At 37.9% G+C, this 27,320-nt stretch overlaps 1 protein-coding gene across 2 annotated transcripts; it reads right to left on the reverse strand.

Annotated features, from left to right (window-relative positions):
* Positions 1-1,846: 1,846 nt before the first annotated feature.
* LOC103711608 (trans-Golgi network-localized SYP41-interacting protein 1-like) lies at positions 1,847-26,934 on the reverse strand. 2 transcript variants are annotated; one of them, XM_008797829.6, is made up of 8 exons: positions 26,335-26,934; positions 25,951-26,241; positions 22,492-25,872; positions 10,445-11,294; positions 9,701-10,344; positions 3,102-3,246; positions 2,936-3,017; positions 1,847-2,153 (listed from the first exon to the last, which is right to left on the reverse strand). In XM_008797829.6, the coding sequence occupies exons 1-8, from the start codon at positions 26,563-26,565 to the stop codon at positions 2,051-2,053; spliced, it is 5,727 nt and encodes a 1,908-aa protein (XP_008796051.4). In that variant the 5' UTR covers positions 26,566-26,934; the 3' UTR covers positions 1,847-2,050. The 2 variants fall into 2 exon arrangements, with proteins under 2 accessions (XP_008796051.4, XP_088576136.2); XM_088720010.2 differs by lacking the exon at positions 26,335-26,934 and having other exon boundaries at positions 22,492-25,883; positions 25,951-26,090.
* Positions 26,935-27,320: the final 386 nt, after the last annotated feature.

Below are 27,320 nucleotides of genomic sequence, written 5' to 3' on the forward strand. Positions count from 1 at the left end.
AACATCCAAGCAAAGAATGTCTATAAATTGAACAGTGCTCGTATTTTAACTTTCTGAAATGCAAAGACGATCCATTACCATCAACAAATCAAAAAAATGTAAAACGTTCCAGCTCTAGTTTGTGAGAGTGCATTCTCTCCAAAGAGAGTTCCATTGAACCAAGAAATCCCTAGCCTACTTGACAAAGAAAGTTGGATGGATCATAGCTCGGAACGGGGCACGGACTAAGATCCAAAAATTAGAGCAAGTGATAGGCAAAACAGTCAGCTAAAAATCTTAGGTTGAGATAAAAAAATTAAAGGTTGAAAATCAGCTTAGGCCTGCATTGTATAATTTCTGACCTAACTTGGCCCAAATTGCAAATAATTTTGTCCTTTTGGGACTAATAAAGGATATATCCAAACCAACTTAGACGAAATCATATTAAAACAAGCTCATCTTTCTCTCTAAACATCTTTCCCCATTAATTGATTAAACTTCATGTAAACCAATCCATATATCCCTTCACCCCAGAGGCTGAACCTTTAAACCTTCTCTCTCTCACTAGGTTGTGTTAAGAATTTACTTTTTGTCCACATGAGCTTATTTATAATGTTCTCAGATATATTGATTATTTATTATTTTACATGAATATTATTTATTTTATTAAAATTGTAATTTGCAAACTTGATTATTGAATATGTTCATTTGTTGGATCAAATTTATAAGTTCTATTTGAATGAAAAATTCATGTTTAAGTTAACGTTTGTTTAATTTTATTTAAAGTCTTTACTGATTTTATATTTGATAACAAATTATTATATTTTTCTAGCTATAAAAGGATTGCTAAATGCTTCACCCAAACTATAGATCTGTCATGATCCCGATCTAGACTCGAACATTTTGGTTGGGTCTAGGTCATGCATCACCCCAATTAGATGAAATGACCTATTGGGTCTACAATTTTCCTCATGTGCCCGACTTGACCTATCAAGACAACACGTTGGGTTTGGGTTCAAAATCAATATCCAAAAAATAACCTGTGTCAGGTTGTGGTAAAGTCCAACCTGACTCATTTGCATCCTTATGGTAAGAGAACTTTTCATGCCAAGGAAATGGAACAACCCTTCCCACCACCTGCTCCATCCCCAATAATGGTATGATGATGTATGGCTGGGTAAAATTCGTCCTATGTCCGGCACAAAGCCTTTAAGCCAACACATTACAAGGAAGCTCAACCTGGCCTCCATGTAAACCTCACCCAATAACAGAAGGAAAACAAATGACAGAGTATCAAGAAGACTAATAATCTAAAGGAATGATTAACTACATAAAGTTGATGCAAACAGCAACTAGTTTCATAAATTCCAGTAAAGTTCGAGCTGGTTTGACCTGGTCCAAATAAGTTCATATTTAGATTGTTTTTCTTTGTTTTTTTTTTTTTGATCCAGTTCTGACCGAAACGACTTTGGTTTGGACTGGACCAGATTATTTTTCAGTTCAGATTCCGGATATGAAACAATTCAGTCCAATTCACTTGAAGCCTGACCTAGAGGATTCAGATAGGTATAGAAACCCCAAACCTGTTTCAACCTGTTTTAGAGTTTACCTCTCTACATGCTTGCATTGAGAAGCAGTCCATTTGCCTGACCCTTTTAAGTCAAAGATCTGCTCAAGACATCTGTGACTGAACTCGGCGGAGCTGGAAAAACCTGATACATAGAGACCTTATCTCGCATGTTATCCATCTGGTATCGGTCCATGCCGAGATATGTGTCCAGATATTTGACTTCAGCATCAGGTAGAGTGGTTGCCAGAACCGTGACTAGCTCACCATTAGATCAAACCAAAGCAATGCATCCCCAACTTGAATGTACCCAAAAGTGATATTATTCTTATGGACTTATATCCTTGACTTGTATGATATCCAATGAATGACCGAATACAGATTTAAGCGGATGAGGGAAAAATGAATGACTTATAGATCATATGTAAAAATAAAATAAAATAAAAATAAAACATTCTATGGTACAATTTGCGAGTTGTAAGCGGTGGCTACTACTTTGCAATGTTACAGAATGGTGCCCAACAGCCATAGATGCAAGAAGATCCAATATGCTATGAGACCTAGCCTTGCTCCTGGGCGACTCATTAATATCCGACCTCCAGAAACCCTGCAAAAGCACCAAATGCAGAATAGAATAACTTCATCTGCTTAAATTTAGAAAAGCTGATGATCTTCAGCCATAAATAAGGGCCTATTTCGATGCCCGATCACCTATATGTAAGATGTCATGTTGGGAGCTATGTTGCCAGGTCCATTAGATTTAGAAATTGAAAGGATGCAACAGATGGAAAAATACCAGCACCTGAGACATGAACCCGAGTCCATGTAACATAAGGTGGGAATAGCAACCCAGGGAAAGGGAAGAAAGAGAAGTAGGATGGACTAGAATGTCTCCCATTCTAGATGGGGCCTCCAAGACAGAAGAGAGACAGGAGGAACCAGAACTCATCCTACCCCGTTCCAAGTTGTTTGGGACATTGAAATCCACCCAAACAGGTAATTCTGGAATCCAAAAAAAATAAAGGGTTCGCAGGACTCCAATGATCCCCATCCCATTTTTATCCTTCTTTCTCATGTCTCCACCTTCCCCCTTGGTGGATACTAACAGGTAAGCTAGTTGGCAAGCCAAATAGATCTACTTGTTGATACTTGATACAGATGTAAATCCTAAACAAAGGCAGCTTTATCTTTATATCTACGTTTGGTTTTATCAAACTAATATTCAAAAGAAAAAATGGGTGGACAATCTTATTGCAGAACTGATTCCCAAATATCTGAATAAATAAAATTTTGTTTTGTAGATTTACTACTCAAGGATCAATCATTGCATGAATGTAAAAACAAGTAGAAAGCATAAGCATCAGTGAAGTTAAAAGATGACAAATTTACCAGATACCATCAACCCGATCTGCAATCAACTTTCCTTGCCTTGGAATGAGACCAGATGTGTTCAGAGATTTGAAAACATGACCTGACATGAAAGGAATTGATATTCCATCAGGAAGGTACTGCACATAGAACTACAGTAAGATCACAGAGGCTGTCAATATCAAACCTTTATCATCAGTTTCCTGGGCCGCAATTAACCGATCGGACTCAGAATCAATACTAAGAACCAGATGTTCATTTGAGCCCTTCCGCATTGTTCTCACATGTGCAGCAGTGGTGACAGGTGATATTGAGTTCTTTCCAATTGGCCCCTGCATATATGCATAAGCAAGTTCAGGATCTCCAGTATGAATAATTAAAATTGCATGCACGTTAGTATTTCAATGATAAAATACTATGTTGCAATTTGGTTTCATAAATCTGATGATCTATGATGTACTGGATAAACTGATACTGGCCCAATAAAGATACTATCAGCATAGAGACAATGACAACAGCTGCTAATTTTGGGAAGTGCTCGGATGCATAGAGGGATGGGAAGGCAGAGAAGATGAAAGAAATGAGACGGTTTGAGTTGAAAGAAGAGATTAAGACTTAATTGGAACAAACAGCAAAGGATTAGTCTTGCTTGTTATGGTTTTGTGGTTATATTTAATTTGTCTGTGTTGTGTTTGGAAACAAGAAAATGTAGATCAAAGCGTAACTAAGAACTTGAAAAGGCTTGGTATGATTATGAATGTAGCCATAAGCTCTAAATTTCCATGGAAATGGACAAGCACAGAATAAGCCTTCTTCGTTACATCTTTATGACTATGAATATTGTTATCCCTGCATACTCTGAACGTGACTAGAGACGCATGCTTTCAGCGCACATGTTTACTACTTGCATGGAAGAGGACATGTTTATAAGTTATAACCTTCATCCTGAACTCATCCAAACCCAACACTCTCCCTCCATCAGAAGTTAAGGGCAAGTGGCAGTTCTAGAGTCACTTCACTGATGACCCTCTGCAGTTCCAACGGTCCACTGCCTACTCGAGAGTCTCTGGCAGCCCAAACAACAGTTACCTGACTGCTCAAAAGCCCTGGACAGGTATTTTTCCATCCCATTTCCACAAGATTCTACCTCTTTTTCATCCCCTTCTTCATTCTTCTTTCTTTGCTCTTTTATCCTCCTCTTATTTAATCCTTTGTTGTCTCTTTTCCTATCCCTCTTTAATTCTTGTCATTTCTTTTACCCTCCCCCAACATCCCACCATCTCCCATACAACCTGCCTTCTTTCGTTCTTTATACTCCTAGTTCATCCCCCCACAGCTATATGTTCTCCACCCCCACCCCTCTTTTCTGTAAATCTGTTTTTATGCTCCCTTTACTCATATGCTTTCCTCTGTTGTTTTTCGCCTCTTCCCAAGTTGCACGCTTCTTTTATCTCCATTCTTCTTCTGTTGTATTTTCTGTTTTTCTCACTTCATCTATGTTTTCCCATACTTGTTTTTTCATCCTACCACAATAGCTCTCTGTTTTTACTTTTTTAGCATGTGTCTACATTTCATGAAAGACTAATGAGTTGACATGCTGATTATGCTGATTGTTTTGAGTTGTTCTCTACCTGTTAGTTGTTACAATTCAAATTGCATACCAAGCCGATAATTCAATCTCAAATTATAATGGTTTTATTTAGTTATTTATATGTATGACATGAAAAAATATAAGTTAACAGTGTTAATTTCCAAGCTTTTGTTGGTCTTTTGCCTTTCCATTGAGATGGATTGGCTAAGTCATTAAGCAGTCCACTTTGGAGCATAGGTGCCCTTCGGCAGTCAAGGAATTCATTCATACGCCTTTGATAATCTCAGGAGAAATTGATACAAGATGCATTCTGGTCATTTTCTTAGAGATTGGAAGCATCAGTACCATTTCTTAATAAAATTGCAAGCTTCAAATCCAGGCAATTTCACCTATTCTTGCTTTCTCCTCTTTTAGCACTTCCCCATCCATCAGACTCTCTAAACATACATTACCTCTGCAGATTCTGGAGTACAGCAGAATCTTTTCATATCAAACTTTCAGAATAGACAAAAGATACCAAGGATGTGAAATGCAGTTGTAACTTCATCAGGGAGACACAATAAAGCAATATTTACTAAAGAAGTGGTAACAGGTAATAATACATGTAGTCATGATAACATACAGCCCCTCATAAGTGTATCTAAAAATAACTTGCAAATAGCTAATTCCTACTTACTAATAACCACTCTTTGTGCTCAACAGCCTCCCGCTTAAGTGCTCTGCATAGCCTATCTGTTGAAATCACAAGAAATTCTTTCATTTCTTGAGACTTCTTACATCTTATGCCAGAATCTAATACATTAACGTACAACCTCATAAAACAATATTTCACACTCCCTCCCCCCTCTCGTGAACTCCAAGAATTCTTCTAGTGGATATCAAAGACATGATGGTTGGTGATATGGATCTTCACAAAGGGATCTAAAAGCTCTCAATCGATTGGATGTTCTGAAACTATTCTGTAGATGATAAACATGGAGAGCTGAGTGATAATAAAACTCCATTTGTTTTACATGTTGCCAAAATCCAGACTCGAGCTCTTAAAAAAGCATTATGATGCACACGGTAAAAGTAGGAAAATGAACGATAATAGTCACCATACCTAGGTTATGAGAAAATCAAGCCAAACAGCTTCTCTAATGATATTGAGCATTGCTCCATACTTGGCCACAATTGTGACGAGAAGCTATATACAGCTTCTTGCCTATCTGGGAGATGAGAATCTCCAAGACATGAAATGCAATGTCTAGAAATAGGGTTTTCATTAATAGACTCACTAGCCGCAACATCAATTAGAGGCTTTGAACTTGCATAAGGAGGTCAAAGAGAGAATATAAGAAGTTATGTTTCCTTAAAGGCAACCAAGAAAGCGCAAGGTCCACCAAACAAGAAACATGAACAGGATAGCCACCACATCAATTATATGAGCATTTACAAAACTGCAAACAGATCTGAACACTCACCAATTGAAAATATGCACCAGGAATATGTAAGGGGTTTATTATCAACAACATGAAACTTCAGGTAACCATCAAATCAATAGAAGGTGCATACTCCAAATAGATGCATGCTATTAATCCAGTTGGGAACACAGCAGTTGCATTCTATTGTGGCAACACCATCCACAAGTTTGAGAAACCTCAACATCCAAGTAGGGAAGGGCTCAAAGTCCATCCATCTATTGCTTTTGAAGGGCAATGAGAATAAAATGATGGCATCTACTTACGAGAGCAGTTTAGAATGCTAAGGGGAGTATCAAATCAGGATAAAATGTCCATGACAGCTTTTGGTAAAGGGGAGGGTTACAAATGGATTCCATGGGAGATTAACGAAACACAGCTTTTTGTGCCAATCAAAAATAGAGGAGTTAATTATACACAGCAGTCAATGAGCATAGTGGTCAACTTTATCACAAGGCAATGTAATAGCATAAATGATGTCAAGAATTCAAGTGGGAATATGCATAAAACAAACAACCCATGCAGTGCTCCACTAAACCATCTGAATGGGTTGCTCAACTGAAACATCTGAATGGGTCTTGCTTTGGTAACTCACCTTGAATCTAATAGTGACCTTCTATGAGGAGGATGAGACAAAATTAGGTTCACTAAAGAGCATATAGCTCCAGTACCATGGTGACCTGCCCCTCTAAATGTTTAACTTCTTCATAAGATTGGAGTTCATGATGGCCACTAATGATTAAAGGACCAAATTTTTCACAGCTACAAGTTAAACATAAGAAAGCCGAGACATAAATTGTGTGTAAAGGATTACAATTGCGCAGGACATGGGTCACCGTATATGTGAGATGAGGCAATGGGTGAAGGATGCATCAGACTATCAGAGAACATTAACAAATGGAGGGATCAGAATATAGGAAATGGTAGTAAATGCTTAAGCTCGACATAAAATAACATGCACAATAATGGTTGAATATCAGATAAGAGGATGGAAAGGCCAAGGATGTGTGGAATGACACAGAAAGGGAAAAAAAATATGGAACCTAAATGGAGAACAATAAAGATTCAGCAATGATATTCAAGGCAGTCTAAATTTAATAGGTATGGACTAGTCATCTGAAAAAATAAATGGAAAATCAAATGAACCAAAACCAATATTTGTAAGGGGACAAAAGAAATTGCATTGAGTTGTTGAAAGGAAAGGATATCTCATGGACAAGATTCATAGGAGATCCCATAGGTAAGGACAAAGAATCAAAATGGTTCCAACAACTCCATATATAGCACCATACTAACTTGGATTGAAGCCAGCAATAGAAAACGGATAAACCTATTACTGATAGACGAACAACAAGGGTTAAATAGCCATACTCCTAAAGTAACATGATGATATAACAACATGTATGTTGAGCTGCTTGATAAGACAGGTCAAATCCCTATGGCTTCAAGCTGTTATAATCTTTTTATAAACAAAAATGTTATTTTTAGAAAACTTAAGATTTAATGAAATTTCAGTTGATTTCATCAATATGGAAAATATGCAGATTAATTTTTTGGGTTTAAAGGTTGGCCAATCTCCCCATCCTTGATCAATTAAAGAGTCCGATTTGTTCACCTCTGAGGTGTGATCATTGAAGACCAGTTCGTATTCCACTCAATCTATGCTGCCTCCTAGTTTGTGTTTCCAATCCAACGTACCAATACACAAATCAGCTTTCTTCCAAAAGTAATTAATCTATATCTCATGTTTCCATTTTTAATCATCCTTGACTTAATCAGTAACCAACAAGCTCCACCCCAACAATATAGAATCTACTTTGTCAATCATTTCTACTGCTACAAGCTTTATAATAGCCAAATTTACCATTAATTTCTACAGCATTTCCTCCATGCAACTTTAGGTCTTCCTCCTTTCTAAAACTTGTTACATGTCAAACCACGTTCTTGTCACAAACACATCCTCAGACAGGATACACCTATATAACACCAATTAGAACTCAATTACTCATTGTCATCTCACATGCCCTTTAGTATACTCCTTTTGTAAATGTATCCTTTCTTATGTTAATACACATCCAATCCAGCATTCCCAACTTTCCACACAACCGTATGTACTTAGAACATGGTTACTATATTGCTGAACATGTTGATCCATGATTTGTTGGCCTATCTTTTAATTTCTTGAATTACCACCCAAGTATAAATGGCATACGAGGATTACATAATACTGTAGAATGACCCCTCTGGTTCATCCAACCTATTCTTTTCCTATAAGATATCTATCCCTCCATTCTTTCCTATAATCAGATAAGTCTTGTCATATATAGTTGTCTTTATTGAGAATAACCCTTCCTATGTCTACCCATCTACCCCCTACATATATAATGACAGAAATCAAATAGAATATGCTTAATTGCTAATAAAGCTGGCTGGTGCATTCCCCTACAAGCACAGCACAGTAAAACTCAAACTCTCTTCCCTTACAGGGTCAGCTTTCAGGAGGAACCAGAACTACCCCTAATCTGAAACCATAATGCTCAGGTCAGTTATGGTTGGTACCAGCTGGCTACAGGTAATTAAAAATAGATCTTTCCATGATTTGTACACTCTAATGGAATATATTTGAAGAATATGGAGACAAGGGATAAGAGGAGAAAAGAAGGCGATTGCAAAATAAATATCCATCTCCTTTTGTAAGTCATATGTGACATTTCTTGTCCGGTGGCAAAGGAAAACAATTTACAACATAAAAACAACTTCAGTCTATTGCTTTCAAGGACGTTGAATAGCAATCTAATACACGTGCACTAACTTTTGTTGGATCTATGCATGTATGATTTAATTTTTTATTTACAATCTTGAAGTTTAATTCTCATTCAAAAAGTTCATGATTGAAAAATATATAAGGCATCAATATAGGATTTATGATGTGAACAAATTTATGCATTCAATATGCAGAACTATACATGAGAATTCCACAGCATACACTTTCAGTGCAAGCTTCTATCCTCATTAAGTCATTTTTCTGCCTTGACTTTTAGATTTTAGATTTATGAATGCAAGGTTTGTTGTCTCGGTACCGGATCCCGTACCGGTGCCACACTAGCACAGTGTCGGTATGGTACGATACAAAAATTTTTTGGCGTACTGAGTGTCGGTACGCCACCCATATCGGGCACCAGTACCGAACTGGTACGGTACGGTACCTCCGTACCGTCCAGTACGACATACTTAATGAATGTATAATCTCAACACAATTCTAGTTTCTTTCACTCCATATATTTTCAGAGTTAAACATGCTCAATTATATTCGAAGAAATAGATAGCATAACTTTATGAACTCAAGTATTAACGACTACTCATTAACTGTTTTTAACATCTGTTTTATGTTCAGAACTTCAGATACTTAGTGAGTTCTAAACTTTTTATTGATTTTTATATATTTAACATCTTTCTTTTGAGAGGAACCTAGTTCATTGTGCAGCAACCAGTATATCACTCAGAATTGGTCTTGTACCCTTATCAGCTTTGGCCAACAAATCAAGTAAAAGGACTTTGATCCCTCAAGATAAAACATTTTAATTTTGTTCCTACCCATTTAAATTCTTGCAAGGATGCAATAATCCCTAATCTGAGGCATGCCTCCATCAACTCTAATAATTAAACATACTCAATAGTAAAGATAAAATATTCCTCTCCAGCTGAAAACAGAAAGGACATAAAAATGAATCGTACCACATCTTCAATCTCAGATATCTCTGATCCTGTTGCTGCTGGAGATGCTTCAAAGGCAGTCCTTTCTTTTACAATGTCAGTCTGTGCAGGGCGAGAATGAAATGACTCTTCAAGCATCTTAATTTTTGCTGTCAATTCATCCACAGCCTTTTCCTTTGCCTGCAACTTAGCTCCCAGTTCCTGTATCCTTGACTTGGAATTTTCAGAATCCACACTTGAAGCTATTGCCAGTCTTTCCAAAACAGTTACAAGGGCTTTTGCCTTAGGTTTCTGATCTTCAATTGAATCACTTCCTCCCAACATCTGTATAACTTTTTCCAGACCAACAGTCAACTCAAATAACTCTGACCTCTTTGACTCAAATTCCTGATAATTAGTACCAATGGCCTCAGCAGCCTTTTTCAATTGTTCAATTTCGTGAACATGCGATGCATGAATCAACTGCATATCCTCATTCTCATCAGTGAGGATATCCAACCTATGCAGCAGCTCACTGAATTTATCTATAATATAAAAGAGCTTGTCAACAGGACTTGAGAAATGAAATTCTTCACTCTGTGTTTCCAACTCGCTGAAAGGAATCTCCATGTTATTGATTTTATGAATAAGGGTTTCCAGTTGGTCTTGTGAGAACAGCTGATCATCTATCCGTGAAAAGACAAAAGAAGTACAAAAAAGATGAGAACTGAATATGCTAGCAAGGACAAATGTCTAGGGAAAACAAAAATGCTGGTTTGCACTTACCTCTTTCTTTTTCAGTTAGAGTGCGTTGTAGAGACAAAAGTTCTTCTTCTTTATTCCTCAACATCTTCTCTATAGCCTGATAATTCTCTATCTGAGAGTTCATTTCATTGCAGGTAGCTTGCAGTGCTTCAAGATCCCTCTCCAATGTAGAAACTCTTTCTTGGCTCAGATGCCGATCTTGAATGGCAGTGTCAACAGTCAACTCAGCTTGTTTCAATTTATCTTTCAGATCATCTATGGTTGTCACCCAGACTTCCTTGACATTGCCTAATTGTTGACACTGAATTTTGACTCTCCTGGCAGCATGTAATAAATCATCTGCTGCCTTAGCATAATCATCAGCATACCCCCCTTCTACCCCACCTGAAACAGCTTGTCTGAATCTTGAGTCCAGGCTAGAATTCATTATGTCCTCCTCTGTGTTAGAGTCTAAATTCATTAAATAATGGAATTCAATTTGAAGTTCTTGGGTAGCATCCACGCATGCTGAAAAAAGTGCCGTCACCGCTCTTTGTAAAGAAACAATTTTAGCTTCTTGAGACTGGTTATGAGCTTCCAACTTAACCAAATCTGAGTTCAAAGATTCTCCAAGATCAAGCAAATGAATGAATTCACCTCTTGTTGCTTGCAGACCATGCAACACAAGTGCAAGATGGTCATCCATATATTTAGACAAACCTCCAAATCTGACACGGAGAAGTTTTGCTTGAGCATGAAGTCCTTCTATGATTGAAGTCAAGGATGGAACATCACCTAGGTCAGGTGTGCTTGTCATGTTATGAAGTATGTTATCACTGAGAAAATCCTCAAATCTTGACAGGGAGAAAAGCTTTGTAAACTCATGATCATGCTGCAGATTTCCACATCGGTAGATCAATCAGATGGGAATTCAATGGTATGAGACTGTTTAAAAATAAATACAGAGGAATGAAATAAATGGGATTGTTAATATGTCACAGTTTAAGATAAAAAAAGAGAAACAAAAATTTGAAAAGTACTTGAACATCTCTAAAGTTTCTAAACAAGAAAAATGAGATCATGATATTTTTAGCTGAAAGACAGAAAGGCCTAAAAAAATCATCAGATCAACCTAGTGATTGCTTTCAGCAATATAATACAATACTTTTGAAAATCAGGACTTAGACTGCCTATATAATTGTGGAAATACTCTGTCATGTTCCTTTATAACTTGAATAAACCAATAAGTAACTCTGTTAATGCCAGCCTCATGTCCAGCTATAAAGAAGTGCTGGCATCTAGTCAGGTGTGGATCATAAACATTTCGCCAAAATGTAATTTTTGACCCCTAAAGAAAAATGATGCTATGAACTTATACAATAAAATATCTTCCCAAATTATAAACATAAACCAAAAAAATCAGCGGGACACTCTTTTTTGCCATCATCTTTGATTGTAGCCCTCATCTTTCACTTTTATTTTCACTAATTCCTATTCCAAAAACAACTTTGTGGAGCCAAGACAAAGCAAAAAAAGGAAGGTGAGAATGTGACATTGTTAGTAGCTATAAATATATGATCAGTTACTGTATAATGATCATATCCATGACAAGATAACCATACGAGAAATATATGATGGCCAAAAATGAAGCTCTAAAGAAGCAATTATCATGCAAGAGCCATATTACAATGTGATGTAGTGGTAACACTAACACATGACAAAAGGCGCACAAACCACTTGCTGAAAATAGCATAATTAAATGCATGGAACTGACATCATACTTTGGATGGATGTCTATACCCTTCAAGTGCACACACTTATAAGTGCATAACTTTTATTCATTAGATCAGTTGAATACAACCTACCAAGGATAACAAAGAGAAAAGCATGGTGGAAAAATATGGCCACGTGGCCAGTTCAAAATATTGTTTTAATGATAAAGGAAAATAAAGATTCCTTTAAAAATAATTTTCATGTATATTTCCCTCTTTACAAGTGATGTAACAAATCAATAGTTTATCCATGGAGAATCAAGTTCATATCTTATTCCATAAAATCACATTTATAAAAGATATATTCAATCAAACAGTTGAATTACATTATCTCTCTTTGTTTTATGACACTCAGCAGTAAGTTGTAATAAACCAAAAAAGATCAGAAAATCAAAAGAATATGGGTTGTCTTGTCCCATAACATGACAAGATATTAAGTCTAAATTAAAGAAACAAAAGTACAAAAGAAAAGAAACCAAACAGGTAACTACTGAATAAATTTTCCCCTACAAGATTAAGATTACATCACTAAGGATGGGAAAGTGGCTTCATAAACCTAGCAAAAGATGAAAGACCAGCCCTTTCACCATCTGCCTGGCATCTTATATATTATTATATATTGTTATTCTTTTCTCTCCTGAAAAGAATAACTGAACAATCTGATGGTGCACAATGAATCAGTACCAACCATGCTTATGAGTTCCAGCATAATTTACCAAAGAAGAACCAAGAACTTTCAGTACATTTTTCCAATATGGAAAGGTCACATCTGCCGAGGACAATGTGTGAAGTCTCCGACCAAATGCACATGCACAGTAGAAGAAAATTCAAGATAAATTGAATGCATGGGTTCATAATCAACTTAAGCATGGTTTAAGTTGGTCTGAATAATCTAATTCATTGATTGATATGGCACAGCCACAAGTGCATGGCCCATGCTTGCCACGCTGTGGTGCCCATGTGTGCCTACCAATATGGCACAGCTTGGTATGTACCTGCCAATATTAGGCTGGCACAGCAACATGAGATATGTCATTCCTTGAAGAAACCTTGCTGTCAAGTTTGAGAATTGCTTTGTAGACTGGCATGAGTTTTGTATGCATAAAGAAACTAAAGATGCACTAAATGATGAAGGGTTGGCATTTTAGTAGACTTCAGCTTCCAAAAGATTTGAGCATTTCAAATATGGTAGGATCAGTTTATTGTACATTTAGTATAGGCTGAATAACCTACAAGAGGCTGGTCATTCCTAAATTTAGTAATAAAAAGTTCCACTAAATCCACAAGAACATGTACCTGAGCTTTCCTCAACCATTTAGTCACTTATCAATTCCTCATGCTCACATGACATGTCATAGTGTGTAGGCTGATTTGTCAAGCGCTCATGCATATGCAGAACTTCTCTTTGTATAGATATATTGTGGGACAAGATTAATTTTAGAAAATTCTATGAAGAGCACTTCTCACCCTGCCGATTCTGTGTTCATGGCTCATGGAAAAACTGACTTATTGCGATTCAACCAACCCCAAGTGAATCATAACAATTCCCTCATGCCACGTCAGGACGAGGAATTGATAGATGACTAAATGGTGCCATATAGCATTATGCTCAATAAAGATTTAAAATCTCAGTCCTAAAATTGGTATTGATCAGGGACTAGGATGGTGCAATATTTAATGATATCATACTTTTAGTTGGGACGGCCTGGTGTCCTAGTAATTCAATGGGATGTCATTTTTCTCCTTTCTGTTGTTTTTAATGACTTTTTAAAGGATTTTTTCAGGGTTTGGCATAATTTAAGGTTTTGAGCTTATGAGTTGCTCTATGGTGTTGGTACTAGTATCGTCACCAATATGGCATTATTTCTATTTTCTATTTTTTAAGTGTTTATTTGGATTGACTAGTGCTATTTGGGATACAATTTTTCAGTTTATTTGTTTCTTACATTGTGTTACAAGTTTTTACAGTTGTTTGTTAGGTTTCTTGTCCCTTTCTTTCCTCCTCTCGAATGTGTTTAAGGAAAAGAAAGAGATTTGTGCAACTCATTTTGATGCATCACCAACTGGTGTCGGTTACCACTCCAATTCATAATGCCCAATACCAACTAGGACAACCTAGGATCTGTGCTGGAGTCACAAACCAAACCCAGCACTCATCAATTTGATTCGAAACAATAGGGATAGGCCAACATGTTCTAGGTATTCAATCCTTGCTCTTGATTATATTCCAAATCTTGTGGGTCGGATATCTAGATTTAGTAAAAATCTAGAGATGCAGACATCTTATTTTAATCATAAAATAATATATCAAATTTAATTTAGAAAGTAGTGACTTGCTGTAGTTATGTAATTTTGGTAAAATATTCTAGAATTCTATGTAAGGGAAAAGATGTGGTTCCTAGATGAGCTGGTCATCTCAGTTAATGATGATTGCATAAGTTACTAAAAAATGGAAAGAAAAGATATTTCATGGTTGGATTTTTGAATGAATGACAACAATTGTTAAGTTTAGTTTCCATCTTTTTCTATCATTTCTAAACCAAGAATTGTGGACTAGTTTTTTTTTCCACTAGTATCAATGTATTATTAGTAAGGAGCAAGGTATGCGGTACCACTACCAGCACCCGTACTAGTTGGCCGCATTACGGTATCGTGCCATGCCATTCTGGCACGTATCGACAAAGGAAAACTGCAGGAGGGGGAAAGGAAGGAGAGAGAGGAGAAAGAGAGGAAGAGGAAGGGAGGAGAGGGAGAGGGAGGGGGAGGAAGAGACGTCGAGAGAGGTGGAGCAAGGGCAGAATCATGCCAGTTCGCCTTGGTACGGTTTGGAACATCCTAAATCGGATGGTTTGGGATGGTACCGTGTTTCTTGGTTGGGAGTGAGATTTAATCCCCACCAACCAGCAACCCCAAGCTGAAATAAGGAAAAGATGCAGAGGTGGAGAAAGAAGGCCAATAGGATTTTGGCACTTATGACAAGGGTTTAAATCTCGATGCTAAGACTCATCCCGGTCTAGGGCTGTTCTGGGGTCAAATCGATATGGTACTAGGATAATACTGAAAAGGAATAGAACCACTATCTACAAAAAAGAACAAAGACAAAAAAATAAAAAAAACAAAATTAAATTTAAAAATTGGTGTCCATGGGATAACAAGTTGTCCCAAATGTCGAGACGCAACTATCCCAATCCATCCCAACTGGGACAAATTGGGATAACCTACTCTAGAGAGACTTGAAATCCCAGATGCATCGCAAGACCTAGTGTCCTAATTATATATGGTACAATCAGCATAGTCCGGGTCCTATAGTCGATTTCCTCAAAACAAAAACACCATAATTGTTCATTATAATGGAGGCTAACTTGAAGTCTAATTGAAGCTAACCCCATAAAGATGCGATAAGGTTAGCAATTATAGTAAGGTTAAACAATTAGAAACATTATGAGAGAAACTTGATCCTTCTCGCCAATTGCAAGATCCCTTTTTCATGTATGAATGGGGGCAAGTGAATATCTTAAATTTTGTTGGTGTGCCACCCTAAGTGGAAGATCCTTGCTGGTAAACCAAACCTCTATTCACTATAATGAACTTAATCACTCCATCAAAATTTTCATTGAATTAGACAAACATTCTTGCTCTTGTGAATTTTTAATAATTCTTTGAAGTCATTCAGACTTCCATTTCTACAACATAATCATTCTCCTCTCAAAATGTGGTGATGAAATTTAAAATGTTATTAGCATAAATCCATTGAAATCCTTTGATATGTCTCCATTGAAGTTAGGTAATTTCTCAACCCTTCATCATGAAGTGCTTCCCTAGTAGCTACATTATCCAATATCAATCACCCTCTATTGGAAAAATTCTAGGCTTTAACAAGACGACATGTGTATGTTGTTTATAGACAATCATTCATCATCTCCAAGTCATCTATTAGCCATAAGATTTTGATCAAAAGGTGACGATGCGGTAATTCAAGCTGGGAAATAATTGAGTCGCCAAAATTTATTGTGTGTAAATGCCACTTTGTTTGTGGTTGCAAAGGTTCATCAAGGATGAGTTTTGAATTGTTGAATTTGCTTTGTTTGAAGAGCAGAAAACCAGTCATCATCAGCACAAATGCTTACATTTGTTGTTCAAGGTTAGAATTGAAGAAAAAGTTTCAGAAGTGTCAGCCATCGTCAGCAGAAATACTTACATTTGTTGTTTAAGGTTAGAATTGAAGAAAAAGCTGTGGAAGTGTCCAGGTTGCCCATGACCTAAGCTTTGCGGGGTTATTAAAGAACTGGATCCTTTGCGTTTGTGTGGCAGCAGTGGAAGTCCAGCATGTAAATCATCTAGCTTGAAGTAACAGTCGGATCATTGATTTATTAGGACCTATTGTTCTATACCTAAGGAGAGGATATAGACCACTAGATTATATTTTGAAAGGCTCATTGACATCTTTCAATTTGTTTCTTAAAACCTTCCAAGAACCTGCACTACTAATTCAAATTGGCTAGAAGGCTTGGACGTTGCTCATCAACCACTAATGGAGCAACATTCAATAAGGTCTACATTTATTTCAAACTAGTAGCACTAGCAGAGAGCAGGACCCGATGCCCTTTGTACACATATGACATTTTCTTTTCTTACTCCTTCCATTGTATGTTAAAATATACTAGGTTTTATAGTTGATTAGTATATGATGCATTAGATGCTTCCTCCCCAATATATATATATATATAAATGGTAAGAGAGCCCTCTCAAGCCACAGTTGATGCTTCCAAGCCCAAAATTTGTTGATTTAGGCCAAAGATAAACTCTACGTTGGATAAGTTTGAGACTTCATTAGAAACACCAGAGCATCAATTTTTGACTATGTCACTTCGTTTTATTAAAATTGTTCTGCACATATAAAACCATAGGTTGAACCTATGGTGAACTATTGAGACAGTCGTAACAATTATAATGCTTTAAAAATTCAAAATTATATTCCAAAAAAGAAAAGTTTGATCCATTATAATGATTGCTATCAAACATTATACAACAACAATAGCAAAAAAGATGCTTTAACCCATTAAGATGTGGTCCACTATGAAGAGGAACTCAAATCAAAGGCTCCACATTAGACTTACGAACCTACTATCTAGCAAATTTCAATCTACCCATGAATTTGGCTAACATTCTAGATTGTGCCATAAGGCAATTGTGAGAAAGAAACATCAAAGAATGTTGAGAAAAGGGGATGAGCAGGGGAAGGACAAAAGGAAAACTACATGGAAAAAAAATGAGAGACCAGAATAGTAAATTAGAAATATTAAGGGATATAATCTGCCTACCCCCTACTACTATGCAACATCTTCCTATCATCAGGTTAGCATGGATATGTGTGTCAAACCACAAGATGGACACAAGCATGAAAATAGCAGCTTCATGAAACCATATTTACAGTAACAAGTTTACTTTTCTTTGGAAAAAAGAAGCAAAAAAAAAAAAAAAAAACTATAATCATAGTAGGTTTCATTACAAGAACAACAAGATCAACATACTAACCAATCACCTATAGAGCATCACATTTACTAATTTAACCACTGGATTATTAGAATAAGTTTCAATTCCATCATAACTTTTAAAACCGATATTTTTTCCTAGCACTAAGGACATAAACTCAAGCCATAAATTGTTCTAGTACTTGCTTTGTTTGTATATGAATATAGACTACGTGCCATAGAAGTATCATATGGTGTTGTCGTTCTTCAAAGGCTCCACATGACATTTATGACCCTACTATCTAGCAAATGTCAATCTACCCATGACTTTGGCCAACATTCTAGATTGTGCCATATGGCAATTGTGAGAAAGAAACCTCAAAGAAAGGGGATGAGCAGGGGAAGGACAAAAAGAAAACACCATAGAAGAATGAGAGACCGGAACAGAAGTATTAAAAGATACAATCTGCCTACCATCCACTACTATGCAACATCTTTCTATCATCGGGTAAAGCATGGATACATGTGTCAAATCACAATATGGACACAAACACGAAAATGGCAGATTCTTAAAATTTAGTTTGCCTTGGTAACATGTTTAAAGTAACAAGTTTACTTTTCTTCAGAAAAAAAGAAGCATAAATTAAAAAAAAACTATAATCATAAAGTAAAGTTTTAGGTTTAATAACAAGAACAACAAAATCAACATACTAACCAATCATCTATAAGACATCACATTTACTAACTTGACCACTGGATTATTGGAATAGTAAGTTTCAATTCCATCAAAACTTTAAAAACCGATATCTTTTCCTAGCACTAAAGACATCATCACTCAAGCTATAAATTGTTTTCGTGCTTGCTTTTTCACTTGCTTTGTTTGCATATGAATATAGACTACGTGCCAGAAAAGTATCATAAGGTGTTGTCGATATATGTGAAAAATTTTAAATCTACATCTTATATCCAGAGAATATACTAGATTGCAAATAGTATGTCGCAAAAAGAGATAAAGATGGACCACTTGTGATTTATGAAATATTTATCATGGGTCAAACCAGAAATAAGCACAATACACCTTACAGGCACAATTTATCAATCAGAATGTATTTCCATATGGACCCCTAGCTAGTTCTATGTCTAAGAGACGTGCATGGTGTTTCTTAACGATGCTCTAGTTAGATATCAATTAGTTTTCGACGAAATATCTTGAATTTTATAAAGTTCTTCGATTAGGTTCTGCAAAATCATGATCCTTTGTTTAGAGACCAATGAATCCTACATTTATTGATCCTCATGCAGTTGTCAGTACTCTCCAATACTAACACCTCAACCACGTAGAAGAATCCATCTAACAATAAAGCACCCTCTTAACTTCCGTCAATGACCTTCACGTGAAACTATGAAACACCTCTGCACATTCATTTTCTAGGTTATAACCATGTGAGAGGTCCATCCACCTATTCAAGAACTGCCTAGGCAAGAAGAGAAATGAACCAAGTAACAAATTGGTTAGGAAATTGTAAATAACAGGTGGATGTGTTACCTGTTGAACTGCAAGCTCTAATAAGGGTTGACTGTATTCCAATACCCTATATCAGATAATGATAGCCTTAGAGCTCTTTGAAAAAAGAAAGAAAGGAGCCCATGCAAGAAATTGCCTTTTTACTCAATTGGCTTGGCAGAAAACCAAATTTGTCCCATGAAATGCTTATCAGCTATACCATTCTTTTCTCTACCACCCTTTGCATAATCTGGTAACAATGCTTGCTTTATTTTTGAAAATTATGTACATTTCTAGATCACCTCTATAAATACAACAGGATACTACTACAATTCTCTGTAATATACATGTTAGGAATCTTCTTTGGTTTTAAAATTTTCAAAAATTTTGTTAGCCAAACTTGTTCTAGTTCAACCATAATATTCTGCACTTTATCGTAGTACCCATTATTCTTACATTCATAACTCTTCCATGCCTTTCAAAGTCTTTCATTACTTTTGGTTGTGCTATCTATCAATTTTCATCTGGCACCTAGCAAAAATTATCTTAATAGAGATCTCAAATAATGGGAACCATAGTATGCTGAACCGACCGGAACCGGTCGTTCAGCCCGTACCGGACCAGTACCGATAGGCACCGGTCCGATATAGCCCTTGAAATCGGTTCCAACCCTATCTGGGTCAGAACCTATCAGTTCCAACTCCATACTAGTGCGAACCGGCTCAGTTCATGTTAGTACATACCCGTACGGGTGCGAACCGGCTCGGTTCGCATCGGTACGGGTTAAATATTAAATTTGCTGCACGCCGGGGCCGAAACCTAGCCGAACTAGCCTAACCGGTACGGTACCGGTTAGGTTCAGTACGGTACTAGTACCGTACCAATGCCCACCGGTACGTCGGTACGGTCAGTACGCAGACCTTAATAGGAACTGATGTGAGTCTTGTTGCTTCCAGCATACTATGGCATATCCTCTCTATCCTTTTCTTTTTCCAATTTGTGCTCATCAAAATAATCAACAATGATCCAAAACCAACTCATGTAAATATGAGATCTTTGAGAAGAGAAAATAAACAAACATATAAAAAGATCTAATAACTATAGCAGAAAATTGTAGCAATAGACAGTAAGCCAAAAAAAGGGATGCCCAAAAAGCCAATCATAGACAAGTCAATATAAGAAACAGCCTGGCCTGTACAACTATCCTTACACTTTTCTTTTTGTAGATGCAACAAGAGTTTATCAGTTCCTCAGCAACTGAGTGAGTCCAACAAAACAAGTAGCCAGAATAAGTCAAAAACAGTTGCTTCCTATATAATTTAAGCTTACTTGATGACTCCAGCATAATCTTAAATCATTTTGCAAATAGTAATATAACTGCAATTAATTCTCCTATCAGTGCGGGGTTTTCTAAAATTGCAATAACTGTCACTAGCCATTGTAGAAGCATGTATTGTCTTATAACAGTTATAGAACTTCATATGAACTTTTAGTAAATAACTATATGTTACATATGCATCAAAAAACTCATATAAGAAAATGCTAAATATGGAGAAACCACAAATGATTCATTACAGTCATTATGAATAATGACTTTAGCACACATTAGACACTCATAGCATAATAAAGGGCACCTGGAAACATAAAATGTCATTGTATATGCCAAGTAGTACAACCTAACAGGGATCTCTGCTGACAACAACCAAGTCAGCCATCAAAGATTGGTCTAAAACTTTAGCTAACTGGGTTTTAGTAGACATCAGATCATCTCTTTTTTTTTAAAGAAAACATTTTTAAAAAAATTTCTCGACTGTATGAACTAATCCAACAAGAGAGGAAAAAGGAAATCCTAAAGAAATAATCGTTGGATGGTTAGGTTGGTAACTGTTTTGGTCTGGGTTGATGCATTTGGGAAGTAAATTAGGAAACTAAATTCTTGTACATGTTTCCTCTCTTCTGCTCCATATCTATATTAGATGGCCATTAAAACCATAACAAACTTTCAACAATTTAAGTTGTTCTAGTGTACTAAATGCTACTTTCTTCAATAAAGCATGCACATTCAGTGTTGAAAAATGATGAGGAGTGACTGTATTCTTGGTCTTCTGTTTCACTAAGTTCTCTCAAAGATTTGGCAGAAAAAGAAACTAGAGACTTTAACCATTTACTTAACAACAATGTTCTTGCAGTGGATCCGGTTGTGTTATTATCTATATATGCTATATTTGAAGCCTGTGTGAGGCTCCTTCCTGATGTCTTCAAAGCAGACATAACGTGACTCGATGTATCAAAAGTTTTCCCATTTAGTAATTAGGAATATAAGCTCCATCATATCATAAAATGATATAACTGCATTCCTTTTGGAGTTCCCATCAATCTCAATCTAGGTCTATATCATGATGCGTGAAATCTAAATCCAGCAATAGAAAGCTAAGCCACATAATTATACAACATGATAATGTCTATACTCTATAGTATTATTTTCCTGCCATTTGCTGTATATTCCTATCCTGTCTCTTCATCCCTTGGGCCTGCTTATGTAAATTCAATTCCTACTAACATACGGATACCTTACATTCTTTTCTATCTTTATTATATTCATTTGCTTATAAGTTTAAAAAAGAAGAAATTATTTAGAACAAAGACCGGTAACAATAAAGATCATGGACAAAAATAATGAGAGATAACATGTCAAATATAAGTAATTAAAATGGTCATAGCTAATGAAAACAACCACAACTAGCTCCAGATCAAGATGAGTATGTAATCCTCTCAAAGAACACTTTCATGCAAATTCTGAACAGAAGGTTCCTATATCTCAAGCCCTCAATCTTCCCTATGTTTTTCGGTCATTAGATCAAACAAAAAAAAGGATTTTCTTTCTATTTCGTGTGTATTCCTATTGTGCCTTTTGCTTCTCCCTTGGGCCTCCGCATACCAGTTTGGTATGAAATTGCTTCCTATCCCATGGGGCTTTTAGGTAGTCTTCTACCTTTATTGCTTCATTTGCTTTATGGTTTGACTATGAAAATAAATCATTGAGTACTAGTCACCAATGGTGATACTAGTAGCCATACTGGTTGGAGATGGGGGCAGTATGGTAGTGCTGCATACCGTACCAACATGGTATGCTAGTTGGTGCTGACACAACAAAAAGTGGCACTAACTACAATGTGTCAGTAAGGTATGGTACCAAGGGACATACCTGGTACCAGTCCTCTACGGATACAATATAGCACTGCTGGGACAGACTGGTACATACTTCAACCCTTGACAGCAACCAAAAGCGATAGAGACAAACTGATGAAAAAATAACATCTGACAAACACAAATAACAACTACCTCAGGATGAAGATGTAGTCCCTTCTCAGCAAACTGCTCATGCATATTGTGAATTAGAAGTCCCATACTTCTCAAATTTTCAACCTTTTTCCTGAACTCTTCAGTCATTAAGGATAGTAGGCCTTCATCCTTCACAAGCATCTGAAAATGTCCTAAGTGGCTATTCAGCTGAGCTGAATAGTTTTCTAAACTGCCATGAGTTCCTGCCAACTCTTCCATGCACTCAGCTAGTTTGGCATTCAGTGCAATGATCTCCTCTTTGCTTTTTGATTCTGCTTCAGTCTTTTCAGCAACCAGTAGAGAACCGTTTCTTTCTGCCTGTGATAAGGCATCTTCCAAAGATTTTATAGTTGCATAAGCATCTGCTAACTTGCTAGCCTGCATATAATGTTCCTCTCTCATTTTCTCCAACTCTTGCTCTATAGAAGCTCTACCAAGTTGCAGGTCCTTTTTTTCGTCAGCAATGAAAGAAATATGCTTTTCTGCATCAGCTAATCTGTCCTCTAGTGATTTTATAGTTGCTGAGGCATCAGCAAACCTGTTAGAATACAAGGTAGCTTCCTCTTTAACTTTATCTAGCTCTTTCTGCATATGAGCCTCAGCAACTTGTAATTTTTTAATGTGCTCTGCAATCCAGTTCAGCTTTTCTACGGGCCCCACAAAGATATCATCTGTAGGAAGGACAATGTTTTCTATAGAATCAACTAATCTTTGCAATGTACTATTGCTTTTCTGCAAGATCTGTTCACTTTGATCTCTTTGATTTTTCAAGGAAGCAATATCTGACTCTAGCTTCTGAATGTGCTCTGGGAGCCCAGATAAACTGTTGATCTGCTCCTGGTAATCATGGATAGCAGAATCTTTTAGCTGCAGGTCATGTTTTAGCTTCTCGATTTCAGAACTTTTTTCATCCAGAGAGTGTTTAAATCCTTCACGTTCTTGCACCAAACCCTTTCCTTTCTTTACAGCCATGGACAACTTTTCCCTAAGAAGAGAAGATTTTTCTTCCGCTCGCTCAAGCTCTTTTTGCAAGGAGTCTTTATCACTTCTCAAAGCAACCAGTTCCTCTGACACTCTTCCCAACTCATCTGATAGCCTCATCATTGTGGACCTATCAATCAGATCTTCTTCCAGAATCATCTCACAAAGCTTCAGCTCCTGACTGCTTAGATACAATAAACTTTGCACCCTTTCTATCTGTTCACTCTCAGCAAACGAGATTTTGATCCTTTCTCTGATTTTAGCCATGCATTTCTCTATCATCACATTCATGTCAACAGATGGTTGATCATCCAGCGTGATTTCAGAGACCTCTAGTAATACCTTCATTAACCCATCCTTCTCAGAAGAAAGAATAGACAACTTTTCAGCTATCTCTTCATATTTGCATCTGAGGTTTTTGTGCTCGTTCTGTAGATATTCCTTTGCTTGTTTCTCTTCCAAGATAGACTTAGTCAGGTGATCTATTTCCCTGTGTGTTTCCGAGAATTCTGATTCATGTGATGCTACAGCGAGCTGGGTGCTAGCAATTTCTTCCTGGAGCTTGATAATATCATCTTTAGCCTGGGTGAATGAGTTCACTAGCCAATTGATTTGAGAGTTCAATTCACTTGATGAAATGCTTTCTGGTAGCCCAATCAAGGACAAGGCATCTTTAGCTTTGTGATTTTCCAGGAAGATGATATCTGCAAGCCTTTTTTGATTTACAAACCACCTTACCCTATCTATGGCCTCCATGGAATGCAGCTCTTGTGTGGAATCAGTTGACATAATTTCTTCTATTTCCCGAAGAACCATGTCTCTTTGTGAGAGTGACTCTCTTAGGGAACTAACCAAACTGTGTGTTTCACTCAGTTCCTGAGTTCTAGCATTAACAGTCTCTAAGGCATCAGATTTTTGTCGCAACTCTGCCAAGCACTTCTCGAGCTCACTGGTCTTGTCCGCTAGTAACTGCTTTAACTCCTCAGCAGTGGCTTCTGCAGTTTGTAATGTATCAGATTTTTGTTGCAACTCTGTCAAGCAATTCTCAAGCTCACTTGACTTTTTGGCCAATAACTGCTTCAATTCCTCAGCAGTGGCCTCGGTACTTTGCAAATCATCATACTTTTGTTGCAAATCATGCAAGCACCTCTCAAGTTCACTTGTCTTCTCCGCTAATAACAGCTTCAACTCATCAGCACTGGCTTCTGCAGCTTGTAAGGCATCAGACTTTTGTTGCAACTCCCGCATGCACCCCTCAAGCTCACTTGTCCTCTGAGCTACCAACTGCTTCAGCTCATTGGCACTGACTTCACTAGCTTGTAAGGCATCAGACTTCTGTTGCAGCTCCAGCATCCACCCCTCGAGCTCAGCCATCTTCTCAGCTACTAACTGCTTCAGCTCATTAGCACTGGCTTCACTAGCTTGTAAGGCATCAGACTTCTGTTGCAACTCCTGCATGCAGCTCTCAAGCTCACTCGTCTTCTCAGCCAATGACTGCTTCAAGGAATCACGATGTTGAACCAATGATTTTCCCTTCGACACAGCAATGCTAAGCTTCTCTCTGGCTGCTGCCAACCTGTTCTCTGTCTGCTCAAGTTCCATCTTAGTTTTGCTTGTTTCTGCATTTGCCTCTCCTAAACTTTCTTTCATCTTCTTGACCTCTTGAGCCAGTTTCCCATTTTCTTCCTCGAGCTTAATCATCCTCTCCTGAAGAAAAGCTTCCTTTCTCTTGCTTTCAAGCAACTCTTCGCGAGCGACACTAAAGACAATACCTGATTCATTCTCTGGTGAATTTGCAAAGTCAGGCCTGATCTCTGCCAAACACTGCCCAACTTGTTGGATTTCTGATAAGAACTGCATGTGCTTCTCTATCAACAACAAGGTCTTCTTCTCAATAAGAGAAATTCCATCAACAGCAGAATCTTCCAAAGAGCCATGTTCTCGTCCAACTACAGATGAAAGGGAAGCTAACAACCTATTGGAAACAACATCAGATGACTCTTTCAAAGACTCAGACCATGCCTCCCGAAGTGCATCCAAGTAAGAAAGGATGACATCACGAGACATCAAAGATTCTGAGGCTTTCACATTGAGGTCTTCGATCTCTTGATCTTTGACATAAAGAACAGAACGAAGCTCCTTGACTGTGCTATCATAATTTAACTGCTCACCAAGAATGCCTTTCAAATGATGGATAAACTTGGAGCAATCACCTAACATCCTGTGTAATGGAGTGGGAGATGACAATGCTTTGTCCTCCTCGCGTTCCTCTGTCTCCAGCTGGTGAAGATGTTCGACCAATTCAGCATTGTTTACAGCAAGTACTGATTGTTGATTAATCATATCTTGAAGTTGTTGGCGTAGACTGACAACTTGCCTCCCAAACAACTCCCTCTCTTCCTGAATCAAATCTACTCCTTGATGAATAAAAATCAAAAATCATTTGTTTTTTCTAGGTGAACAGAAGGGGCACCTCACCTTATACTTTCTGCATTCGGCCATGGTGTCCTCAAGCCGAGCCCGCACCCTGGCAAGATCGCTGGTAGCCAATCTCCCCGGGGAACTCTCCCCAGTCTCAATTACGGCCATTGACTCCTCGAGCCCGCTGCTCCGACTGCCCACGACGCCCAGCTGGTCGGACGCATCCTCGAAAGTCTCCTCCTTCCCCGCATCCTCCCTCCGGTCCACCTCGTCCGGCGGCTCCTGCATCGATCCATCGATATTTACCAGAATGCCACTGTCACGATTCCCCCGCAACCCTCTGGATTCCTGTATTCCGAGTTCTTCAGCATCAATTCAACAAGAGAACCAAATCTGAACCCACAAAAAATCCCATCTTTAACCAAAAAAGAGACAACCTACCTGATCTGGATTGCCCGGGAGCTCGACCAGCACTCCATCGCTGCTCCCGCTCTCATCAGACGATTGCTGGCCGGTGCTCGGGGATTCGGGATCAGCGTACGCGCTCGGATCCTCGCCGGCCTTGGCCGGCGTCCGGATTGCGCCAATCGGCTTCTCCTCCTCGCCGCCGGAATTGGAATCAGAACTGCTCGAAGCCTTCGGACTGGAATCGGTATCCGAGTGATCCGCCATTGGCGATCAAGAAGAACTCCAGAACTCCAGCCACTTTCAACTCAAATCAGAAGCGGCAATTGAAACAAACAGCGAAAAAATAGAGCTGGAATCGACCGGACTATCTGCAGAAACCCTAGATCCAACGGATTCGATCGAATTCGAGCTGGAACCGATGGATCAAAGAATCGAACAAATTAAGAAATTACGAGATTTGGAACCGAGAAACAATATCGAAGAGAGGAAAAGAAACGAACAGGGAGTACAGAGAGACTTGGGGATGCGTTAGGATTATACAACGGATGGAGATATACGAGCGTTGCACGAATCGCGGAGGTGAGGCGAGAGATACGGTTCTCCTCGGCTGAGAGTTAACTTTATGTGGGGCCCGCGTATTTGACGGGAGGGGCTGGGATTTTGTGGTCCGGACGGAGGGAAGTCGGCGTCCGGGGTGGTGGGGCCCGGCCGCGCGGGGTGCACTTGGAGTGCGGTGGCGAGTGGGATGACGCCATAAGTGCATGAAAGCTGGTTAAAGCTCTGGCCCAGTTTGGCACAATGGATCATTAAATTGGCAGTTAGCATCTTAGTTTATTTGTGTCGCTATTATATTTTTTAAAATAAATTAAAAACAAAAATCTTTTTTATTTTTTTAAAATTTTGTAAATAAAAATATAAAAATTTTTTTAGGCCGGCATTAGCCAATGATAAGAGAAAGGAAGGAAGGATGGAGCCGGCAATATGGAGCCAGCAATATGGGTGAGAATAAGAAAGAGCTC

Source organism: Phoenix dactylifera, chromosome 4 (assembly GCF_051530095.1).
Source record: "Phoenix dactylifera cultivar Ajwa chromosome 4, Ajwa_hap1_PhDact_Kaust_v1.1, whole genome shotgun sequence".
Taxonomy (NCBI): domain Eukaryota; kingdom Viridiplantae; phylum Streptophyta; class Magnoliopsida; order Arecales; family Arecaceae; genus Phoenix; species Phoenix dactylifera.

Bases quoted from the DNA above. Each gene is read 5' to 3' on its own strand.
- LOC103711608 (XM_008797829.6), bottom strand. From the start codon at position 26,565: ATGGCGGATCACTCGGATACCGATTCCAGTCCGAAGGCTTCGAGCAGT. The intron at 26,242-26,334 runs GTAGGTTGTCTC...CTCGGAATACAG, and splicing joins TCCCGGGCAATCCAGATCAG to GAATCCAGAGGGTTGCGGGG. The intron at 11,295-22,491 runs GTAGTTGTTATT...GGAAATCTGCAG, and splicing joins GACTACATCTTCATCCTGAG to CATGATCATGAGTTTACAAA.